Consider the following 11,451-nt stretch of genomic DNA (forward strand, 5'->3'; position numbering starts at 1 on the left):
ATAATAAAGATATTTTTTTAAAATAAATTTATTTAGAGAAATATAAATTAGTTATTAATAACCGGTGCCATTATCATATAATTATCATATTATTATTATTATTATTATTATTATTATTATTATTATTATTATTATTATTATTAAAATGATTAAAAATATTTTTGATTGATAATTGATAAGTAGTTTAATAATACATTAAATATTGATTTTATATAACTATAATAAAGATATTTTCTTAAATTAGTATAATTATGCATTATTATTTAAATGTTAATTATAATGTAATTATAGCCAATAAGTTATAGCTCAACTGGCATAGTCTCCCCATATTCAATTAAGAGGTTGCGGGTTCGAGTCTCTTATCTTTAGTAAAAAAAAATTATACTGTAATTAAAATAAAGATGTTTTTATAAAATAAATTTAGAAAAAAAAATAATATATTTATTTTAGCGAAAAAATAGATTTACGAGAAATCGACACCTTACTTTCATACCTCACTTCCATTAGTCGAAGGAACCAGTTTTAGTATATGAGATAGATAATGCAGGTAGAATTCAAAAAAAGTAAATGGACAAAAACCCTAAATTTGAAAGACTACTAAGGTCAATTAGTCATGTTCATTCAGACTTGTGAGAGAAGCAATATACTAATTACTATATATTGCGAGTGGCTGACACGACGGAAGAGTGAAGACCAAGAACTGAACAACATAATGCACTGTACACACATACACACAAAACACAAAAACTCCCATAACCACTAAGGATTTGACTCCCCCCAATTTCCCTTTCTCTAAACACCGTCTTCTTCTTCTTCGCTCCAGTTTTAGGGTTTTTATTTTTCTTTCTTTCATCATCTTCCTCTCAATGAAGAAAACATTTTACCACCCCAACGCCACCATGCATCACCCTGACTACAACCATCGTCAGCCACCGCCATTTCGCCGCCACTTCTCGAAGCCAATCGATTTTCACCCCAACCACTACCGTCCGCCGGGACCTCCAAATCCCACCGCCTTCCAGGCTCCCAATTTCGTTCTCCACCTCCGCCGCGGCCGCCGCCATCTCCGCCGCGACCTCATAAACTCGATCATCTCCCAGTGCCCTTCCAAACCACAATCTTTCTCAATTTTTCCCTATTCCTCCGACCATAACTACCACCGCTGTTCCTCCTCCACCGTCGATGCAGCGATCCTCAATTTCCTTCAGTGGGTGGACACGCTCAACGCCGTCGCGTATCTCTGGGAAACGCGCCTCGACGGCATGCACGACCTAACTCCGGAGCTGAAGTCCAATGTGATGGTCCCTTCCGACGAGGACGAACTCTATTCTCGGCTACGCGCTGTCTTCGCGCGTCACGTGAAGAGTCTCATGCAAGAAGCGAAGGAATTGAAGCGTTGGGAAGGGGAGAGTGAGCGGTTAACGAAGGAGATCGCGCGTATGGAGCCACAGAAGAACAAACATTATCAAGTTGGGGAATTTTTTCAGATGAATGAGAATAAGAAAAGGTTTGAGGAAGAGAAAAATCTGGTGGAACGGAGGGTGAGGGAATTTCGGTGCGCCATGGAGTGCCTACTGAAGCTTCTAGAAGAGAAGGGTGGTGTTGATGAGGAAAGGAATGAAGGGGTTAATGGTAATTATTATTATGATGATTATGATTATGATGCTGTGTTTAGGTTTGATGGAAGGTTGAATTGGAAGAGGGTTCACAGTATTATCATGAGGGAGCGTCGTAGACTTGAGGAGGGTTTGCCAATTTACGCTTACCGGAGGGATATTCTTCACGACATTCATCATCAGCAGGTATCTTACTCTGGAAATTTCAGAATGAAAAGAAATGCTACATGCACAAAAAAAAAAAAAAATCATCCATCATGTATTTGTGGATAAAAATACTAAACTCATTTTCAATGTGTATTTTGTATTTTAACATTCATTCTATGTTGATTTGGTAGCTAAGAGTTTTTGTTTACATAGCATGATCACAAAAAAGAAAAGAATTTTTAAAATTTTAGTTTGTACTTATGTTTGAGGAGGACTAGGGAAAAAATAGATAAATCATAATGTGTTTACTTTTTTTGTGATTTTAAAATGGCAACTGCAGTTACGGAAGCCTTTTTTGTGCGGAAAATAAAGGAAAGAAAGGAGCGATTTTTGGGGAGCATTGGCTGGTGTAGTCTCCTGTTGCTGTTTAGAATTTTTCGTTTGAGGAAATTACAATCTAAAGTGAACTTGCTATTTAAAAGCGAAACTTTTGCAAATTTCAGTTTTTTATTAAAAGTTCTATACATAATTTTTTATTTTTGAGGCTTATATATCTCTTGTGTTTTGGGGTTACTCTTACTAGTGTTGTGTTTAAACAGATAACGGTATTGGTTGGAGAGACTGGTTCTGGAAAGAGTACTCAGCTGGTACAGTTTCTTGCGGATTCAGGTGTAGGAGCTGCTGAGTCCATTATATGCACCCAACCCCGAAAAATTGCTGCGAGATCATTAGCTCAAAGAGTCCAGGAAGAAAGCAATGGATGTTATGAAGGCAATGCTATCGATAGTTATTCGACATTTTCATCCTTGAATGAGTTTGATTCTAAAATAACATTCATGACAGACCACTGTTTATTGCAGCATTACATGGCTGATAAGAATTTGTCTGGTGTCTCATGCATCATAGTTGATGAGGCTCATGAAAGGAGCTTAAACACTGATCTGTTGTTGGCATTGATCAAGAATTTACTCTCTAGAAGGGTTGAAATGCGGCTTATCATTATGTCTGCCACTGCTGATGCAAAGCAGCTGTCTGAATACTTCTATGGTTGTCGCATTGTTCATGTGCTCGGAAGAAGTTTTCCTGTGGACGTGAAATATGTTCCTTCTGACTATGCAGGACATTCTGAGTCTGGCATTGCCTCTTACGTTTCTGATGTTGTCAGAATGGCAATCGAGATTCACAAAACAGAGGAAGAGGGCACTATTCTTGCATTTTTGACCTCACAGATAGAAGTGGAATGGGCGTGTGACAACTTTGAAGCTGTGTGTGCAGTTGCTTTGCCCTTACATGGGAAACTTTTGCCCGGTGAGCAATTTCATGTTTTCCAGAACTATCCTGGAAAAAGGAAAGTGATATTTGCAACAAATCTTGCTGAGACATCTCTCACAATTCCTGGCGTTAAGTATGTGATAGATTCTGGTTTGATTAAAGATAGTCGATATGATCCTGGCAGTGGGATGAATGTTCTTAAGGTTTGTTGGATTAGCCAAAGCTCTGCTAATCAACGGGCTGGCCGTGCTGGGAGGACTGAACCTGGTCGGTGCTATAGATTGTACTCTGAAGCTGATTATCAGTGCATGGAACAAAATCAAGAACCTGAAATTAGAAGAGTGCATCTTGGTGTTGCAGTTTTGAGGATCCTTGCTTTAGGGGTGAAGAATGTGCAAGAGTTTGATTTTGTTGATGCTCCAAGTCAAAGATCCATTGAGATGGCTATCCAGAATCTAATCCTCTTAGGAGTCATTCAAATGAAGAATAATGTTATTGAATTAACAAATGAAGGTAGGTACCTGGTAAAAATGGGGATCGAACCTAGGCTTGGTAAACTGATTCTTGGCTGTCTTCATCATACACTGGGTAGAGAAGGCATTGTCCTTGCTGCCTTGATGGCTAATGCTAGCAGCATATTCTGCAGAGTTGGTAGTGAAAAGGATAAGCAAAGATCTGATTGTCTTAAAATGCAATTTTGCCATTGTGATGGCGACCTCTTTACCCTTCTTTCTGTGTACAAGGAATGGGAGGGTTTGCCTCGGGAGAGGAGGAACCAGTGGTGTTGGGAAAATAGTATCAATGCCAAATCTATGAGGAGATGCCAAGACACAATTTTAGAGCTAGAATCCTGTCTTGAGCGTGAACTTAACCTTGTTGTTCCCAGTTACTGGCGTTGGACACCCCAAATGCCCTCCGGATGTGATATGTATCTGAAAAGGGTTATACTGTCCTCCCTTCCTGAGAATGTAGCCATGTACTCTGGATGCAAGCAACTTGGTTATGAAGTGGCACAAACTGGGCAACATGTTCAGCTTCATCCATCTTGTTCATTGCTTGTATTTGCTCAGAAACCTAGTTGGGTGGTTTTTAGTGAGCTTCTTTCACATTCTAATCAATATTTGGTCTGTGTAAGTGCTTTTGATTTTGAATCATTGCACAGCCTTGACCCTCCTCCCTTGTTTGATGTGTGCAATATGGAAAAGCGGAAATTGGAAACCAGGACATTGTCTGGTTTTTGTTGTACTCTTCTCAAGAAATTTTGTGGAAAAGCCAACACTAATTTGATTAGTCTTGTGTCACGCATACGGAAAGTTTGTGAGGATGAACGAATTTCTATTGAAGTTAATGTTGACCACAATGACATTCAGTTATATGCGACATCACATGATATGGAAACAGCCGTTCAATATGTAAATGAGGTTTTAGAATGTGAGAAAAAGTGGTTACGTACTGAGTGTATTGAAAAATGTTTGTATCATGGGTCTGGTTTCTCACCTATAGCTTTGTTTGGCTCTGGTGCAGAAATTAAGCATTTAGAACTTGGGAAGCGTTCCCTGAGTGTTGACGTTTGTCACCCAAACACAGATGCAATTGAAGACAAACAGCTCCTGATGTTTTTGGAGAAGAATACCTCAGCAAGTGTCTGTTCTGTCCACAAGTACACATGCACTGGAAGGGATGTTGAGGATAGTGAAAAGTGGGGCAGGATTACATTTCTTTCCCCGGATGCTGCTTTAAGAGCTGCTGAGCTAGATGGTGAAGAGTTTTTTGGCTCTCCTTTGAAAATTTCTCATTCACAAACAGCTTCTGGAGATAAATCATTTTTGTTTCCTGCCGTCAAAGCAAAAATTTTTTGGCCTCGTAGGCTTAGCAAGGGGGTTGCGATAGTTAAATGTGACATAAAGGATGTTGATATCATGTTGAGAGATTTCTATAACCTTTCTATAGGAGGAAGGTATGTACGGTGTGAACCTGGTAGAAAGGATGTGGATAGTGTGGTGATAAGTGGGTTTGACAAGGAGCTCTCAGATGCTGAAATTCTAGATGTAGTAAGAAATGCTACAAGTATAAGGATTTCAGACTTTTTCTTGATTAGAGGAGATGCTGTTGGGAATCCACCAGTCAATGCCTGTGAAGAAGCGCTTCTTAAAGAAATTTCCCCCTTCATGCCCAAGAAAGATCCCCATATTAATTCTTGTCGGGTTCAAGTCTTCCAACCTGAGCCCAGGGATGTATACATGAGAGCTTTAATCACGTTTGATGGAAGACTACATTTAGAGGCAGCGAAAGCTTTAGAGCAAATTGAGGGAAAGGTGTTGCCAGGATGTCTTTCATGGCAGAAGATAAAATGTCAGCGCGTCTTCCATAGCTCGTTGATAGTTCCTCTGCCAGTGTACCGTGTAATTAGGGAAGAATTGGAGAAAATACTTGAAAGCTTCAGTAATTTAAAGGGTATTTCATTATTTTGTATCTTTTCTTCCTTGGATGTTTGTAACCCATCTTTCTATGCCTCTTTTTCACATTCTAAGCATTTTACTCGTAAAGTACACCGCTGCAACTTGATATGTTCTATGCTGATTTTTTTCCCTCAATTCCATTGTTCCATTGTGTTGATAGTTTTTTATTTTTATTATTTTAACCAAAAGGAATGGAGCTTTGGAACAATGGTTTAGTTGCTCCCATAAAGTCACATGTTCAAGTCCTGGAATCAGCTATTGGTTCTTGTGTCTAGGATGCCTACATTATACCCTTGGTGTGCTTCTTCCTAGGACCTTGCATAAGGCGGGATGCTTGTGCACTATATCCAATTTAGTTTTTGTAAAATGTTCTCATCCGTAGATTTGAATATACTTACCTACTTAGATTTCCAGGGTTCTGCCTCAGAAAAGGATGACGACAAAAATGAAGTAGAAATCAGTAGTGCATTTTGATCATTGGTCCGATATGTGCATGTCTATGAATTTGATCATTTGTTCTTTATTAACATTTCAGTGTTTTATCTTTGTGTGCAAGTTAAATCCACTATCATTACTATGTTGCTGAGTTCCTTTAATATTGGTGTATGTTTTTATTTATTTGTTTTACACTATAGTTTGACTGCTGACAGTTATCAGTTTTCTTCTATTAAGGTCTTGAATGTAGACTGGAAAAGACTTCCAATGGTTCCCAGAGATTGAAAATTACAGCAAATGCCACACAGACAGTAGCAGAAGTTCGGAGACCTTTCGAAGAATTATCAAGAGGGAAAAGAATCGACCACGCCAGCCTCACCCCTGCAGTTGTGCAACTCTTGCTCTCGAGAGAGGGCTTTAATCTCAAAAGCTCATTGCAGCAGGAGACAGGAACTTACATTCTTGTTGACAGGTACAACCTGAGTGTCCGTGTGTTTGGGCCCCCAGACAAGGTTTGCTTGGCTCAGCAGAAACTGATTCAGTCCCTACTCTCTTTCCATGAGGCAAAGCAATTGGAAATCCATCTGAGGGGCCGGGATCTACCTCCTGACTTAATGAAGCAGGTGGTGAAGCAATTTGGACCAGATCTTAGTGGGTTGAAAGTGAAGGTACCTGGGGCAGATCTTGTACTAAACATACGCCGCCAGATAATCTATCTTCGTGGCAACAAGGAGTTGAAACAAAAAGTAGAGGAGTTCATTTTTGAGATCGCGCGTTCTAGTCATCGTGCTGTTGCGGGATTGGGCACGGGACCTAGTTGCCCAATTTGCTTGTGTGAGGTTGAGGATGGATATCTGCTTGAAGGTTGTTGTCACTTATTCTGCCGTTCATGCCTGGTGGATCAATGCGAATCTGCTATAAGAAACCAAGGTACTTTCCCGATATGTTGTGCTCGCGAGGGCTGTGGAGATCCCATTCTGGTCACAGATTTAAAGGCCCTCTTACTGGGTGACAAGTTGGAGGAACTTTTCAGGGCTTCTTTGGGATCTTTTGTGGCGTCCAGTGGGGGAACATACAGATTTTGCCCGTCACCTGACTGCCCCTCCGTTTATCGAGTTGCTGATCCTGGGACGGCCGGCGAGCCATTTGTATGCGGGGCATGTTATTCAGAAACTTGTACAAGGTGCCACTTGGAGTATCATCCGTACATATCGTGCGATCAATATCGGGAATTCAAGGACGACCCCGACTCATCGCTGAAGGCATGGTGCAGCGGTAAAGAACATGTTAAGCGGTGCCCATCTTGTGGGTATACAATTGAGAAGGTAGATGGTTGCAACCATATCGAGTGCAAGTGTGGGAAGCATGTGTGCTGGGTTTGCTTGGAATTCTTTGGAAGTAGTGATAATTGCTATGACCATTTGAGAAATATACACATGGCCATCATTTGAGTAATGTTGTAATTTATATACCGAGAATGCCTCATTCTAGTTTGTGCATATTGTAAATTGGCGTAGGAATGTGTACAGCTTACTTTAACTTCTTCGAATGTAAATAATAGTGTTCAGTTACCAGAGCTAAACGGTAGAAGCTTCACTTTCCTTGTTCGTCGGCTTCTGTATAACGTAATAATGATGTCATTTAGCTCTAAAACAGTTCAATTGGACCGTTAGATGGCTTTACCTAAGCAATCTAGAATTACAGTTGAGTAAAGATCTATTTTCTTAGTAGATACTCCTAAACGTTTTCTTAATTTTTCATGTAGTATTTACTATTTAGTAAGATGTTTGAAAATATCTTGGATATTATATCATTACTCTCAACAGGTTTATATGAACACAAACACAGAGCACAACTCTTGTTTGGCATCTGAGAACAGTTTTGAGTAACGCAGAGTGCTAAGATTATTGTTTGGCACATCAGTTTTAAGTATATGAACGCAGATAGGGAATGTGTAAATGTCCAATTTGGTTTTCCAAATTCAAAATGTTCATCAATTAAATCTTTGACTTTCGTAAATGACCAATTTCCTCTCTTAAATTGAAAAATGTGAATTCTCGTTCGTCTCAGTGAATTGCCGTCTTAACAGTGCTGATGTGTACTGTTAATTGCTAACTTAGGCATTCTAACTGTACACTAATGTGGACAAAGATTGAGCATGGTTCAAATTGGTGTCCTGATTTGTTTTCTAATGCCCAAATCAATCCATCTTGAATTATAAAACCTTAACCCCCTATCCCAATTTTCATCATCTCTTCTCTTCTGTTCTTCGTCTTCTTTTATCTGCTGCATGAGAAACCTTTGATCTTCTTGGAGTCCTTTCCCTTCTCTTCATCAACTTCCTCAACATCACCTTCATCCTCCTTCTTTGGTTCATCGTGGTCTTCTCAGTCCAATAACAAATGAATTATGAATGCTTCTTTACAACAAAGATTGAAGAATTTGTATCATTCTCTGGTTCAGCAAGGCGTTAGATGGTAAGTCATCTACACAATCACCTGAATAAGTTTCTTCCTCCTCTCGGATGGCAAAACAGCAAGTGACAATGAACACAAAAGTTTTGATTCCAAGTTTTCATCAAACAAGAGCCACAAGAGCCAAAATTCCAAGCTTTCACGGGAAAAGATGTATTCACTTAAAAGTCGATCCTTTTATTAGGCCATTTTTCTTTGTCTTTTTCAGTTTAATTTTAATTTAGGGTGTAAGAAAACACTATTAGTGCATTTTTTTTTGGCTGAAACCTAGCAAGAAATATACTTGGATTCTCTAATATTCACTTTATAATATTCATTAGTTATTAAGAAATCTGAAATTATCACTTGTTATAAACGAGTTTGGATTAAAGACAATAGAATACATGCAAACACGTGCTAGAATTGAAATGATAGAAAGGTCCCTAGTACTGGTCAAAATATTCATTTGTATAAATAAAATTCAAATAACTTGACAATTACATTGATCAGATAGGCGCTTACACAAAACAAGGCACTAGAGAGTAAACTTGTATTTTGAACTGAGCTATCACTGATGCCTCAATTGCAACATTATACTTGACAATTTCATGCTTTTCGTTGGCTTCCCAGAACTACATTGATGTTGGTGGAGGGATTCAGAGTATCAAAGCTTATGATTTTTTCAAAGCAATATTCAAGTCCAAGCCTTCGAACTTCGAAGTGCCTGAACTACATGACTATGGTTTGCATTTGTAAAAATATGAAAATGGTAAATAAAGAAAACTTCATCATTGTTTATCTATAATTAATTATCTACCTCCTTATACTCATATTACTTTGAACAACAGTACACTGGAAAATAGAGAGAAACTTACCATTTTCCTTCTGAAATTCAGTGAGAGGAAATTGAGAAGGAGCTGTTATTATGTTTCTCAATGATAGCCTTTCAAGAACCATCCAATCAACAATATCAGCAGCCACTCTTTGATATAGCTTCAAGTTTATCACCTTCAGTTGCTTGCACTTTACTATGGCCTGTTTTGACCACAATGATTGTTTAACTGCTTTAGCCTAAAAGCACTCTTTCAGATTGCAGAAAGTGAAACATCACTAATCATTAACCCAAATAAGTTCAACACAAACAATGTAAGATCTTTATACCCAAACTCAAAATGAAATCGACTCACTCTACAATAAGCTAAGCTCAGATCATTAATCCTATGACATCTCTTAAAAGACTTCAACAACAACAACTTCTTCTAAAATGCTTTGGCAATAGCTCAAGTATATGATCTCTAGATTGGGTCTAGTGGAAGTAATCATTTGATTGTTTCATCCGTCAACCACTCGTTGCGAGCCAAACATAGATTCTTCACAGCCAAACCTCTTACCCTAAACATCTTCGTATCATATAGAATACCAAACGTAAAACCATATTCAATACCAAAGAAAACATCAAACTTCTGAACAAATAGAAATCAAAATGGGGCTAAGGTCTCTGTATTACCTGATCCTCCTTGAGGAAGAGGGTGATTTTGGTTCCTCCCACGAGTTGCTTCCGACTGGTATCCCTAGTCACAGTGAATAATCTACCAACCTTCCTTTTTGAAATGTACAGCACACATCAGCACTGTTAAGACGGCAATTTATTTAGGAATGAACGTGAATTCACATTTTTTAATTTAAGGGACGTAATTGGTCATTTACGAAAGTCAGAGACTTAATTGATGCATAGTTTAAATTTTGGGGACCAAATTGGGGATTTAATCAATAGGGAATGCTTAACCGTTGTTTAGAACATTATTTATTGATTCGTGAGTCAAAAATATTTGTTTACTAGTTGCATGTGCAATCATTATATAGAAACAACTTCAATAGAAGTTGGCGAGTTTACAAGAAGTATTTGCAAGCAAGAACAGTGGTCACTCCAATCCCCAAAGTAAGAGCCAAAGCCAGAACAAATTTTACATTTGACCTTTCTCCATCAGAGCCATCTTCCATCGATGATGATCCTATTGTGTCAGCGCAACAATTTACAAGTTTCTTCTCTGGCCACAGCAATCGCAAGTGCAAAACTTGAAGCTCAAGCAATCTCACCTGCTGCCTATACGCGAACAACTGCATAGCCTCCTCCACCAGAGCCACTGAAAGACCATCCCTTTCTTTCCTCAGAACTGCAGCCTTCTTCTCCGCTTCCCTGGCACGAGTCTGCGAAGCTCGCAGGGCCTTCAGAAGTTCAATTTTATCTCTATCATCGCCACCACCGTTTTCACCCCCATAAGTACCATAATGTCTTCCATCCCGTTGTTCTTCCTCTCCTTCTTTACCCACAGCATCACAGGCCCGATTCATCGGAAACACAATGGTCTCATCCGGTCCAACAAAAACCTTGGAAGGTGGGGGAAGATCACAGTTCTGCATAAGGTCAATCCCTGCATATTTGTGATGAGAAGAAACTGTGAAAGCCGTAATAATCTCTTTCCTTGTTCTTTGATCAATCTTCTTTTCTTGGCCCCCCATTAGAAAAAAATCCAATCTTGAAGAAGAGGAGGTTAAAGTGGGGGAAAGGGCAGTTACAGGGTTAATTTTTCTAAAATGTAACTGAAAATGGGAGAGTTTTGGGTATGAAAGGAAGGGGAAAAACATGCAGTTGCGTGGAAGGAAAAAGTAGTTGGGTTTGTGAAGTTGGTTGTTGAGAGGGAAAACTGAAAACTGGAAAAGTGTGAATCAAAAGCGACAGTAATTTTGTTAATTTTAGGAATTTGGATTGCTGTGCAAGTTTGCGTCATATTTTTGAGTTTGAAAAATTCGTTGCTTGCGCGTTTGGTCCATCTCCAATTATATGAAAATTGCAACTTGCCCTCACTCCTTGAAGGAAAAGATTCCTATGTTAATGTCTTGTGAATTACAGAATTTCTTAGATATTTGTATATGTAGTATTGTCAAGTGTATTATATTCAATTATTCACAACTAATGAAAAAAGACATGCGACTATCTTCTTGTCACTGTTGCAATAATTATTATTTTTTTCTATTAATTTGAGATACGCGAATCTTAATTTAGTTTTT

The 11,451-nt window shown here is 38.7% G+C and overlaps 2 protein-coding genes across 2 annotated transcripts; one reads left to right on the plus strand and one right to left on the minus strand.

Annotated features, from left to right (window-relative positions):
* The first annotated feature begins 686 nt into the window (after positions 1-686).
* Positions 687-7,511, plus strand: LOC148577186 (ATP-dependent RNA helicase DEAH12, chloroplastic-like). The gene is made up of 3 exons (XM_088501540.1): positions 687-1,802; positions 2,363-5,489; positions 6,167-7,511. The coding sequence occupies exons 1-3, from the start codon at positions 867-869 to the stop codon at positions 7,378-7,380; spliced, it is 5,277 nt and encodes a 1,758-aa protein (XP_088357666.1). The 5' UTR covers positions 687-866; the 3' UTR covers positions 7,381-7,511.
* Positions 7,512-10,162: 2,651 nt separating this feature from the next.
* On the minus strand, positions 10,163-11,162 carry LOC148577187 (uncharacterized). The gene has a single exon (XM_088503314.1). The coding sequence runs from the start codon at positions 11,026-11,028 to the stop codon at positions 10,273-10,275; it is 756 nt and encodes a 251-aa protein (XP_088359440.1). The 5' UTR covers positions 11,029-11,162; the 3' UTR covers positions 10,163-10,272.
* Between the last annotated feature and the right edge of the window lie 289 nt (positions 11,163-11,451).

Source organism: Arachis ipaensis, chromosome B1, assembly GCF_059453495.1.
Source record: "Arachis ipaensis isolate K30076 ecotype BB chromosome B1, ASM5945349v1, whole genome shotgun sequence".
NCBI classification, from domain to species: Eukaryota; Viridiplantae; Streptophyta; class Magnoliopsida; order Fabales; family Fabaceae; genus Arachis; species Arachis ipaensis.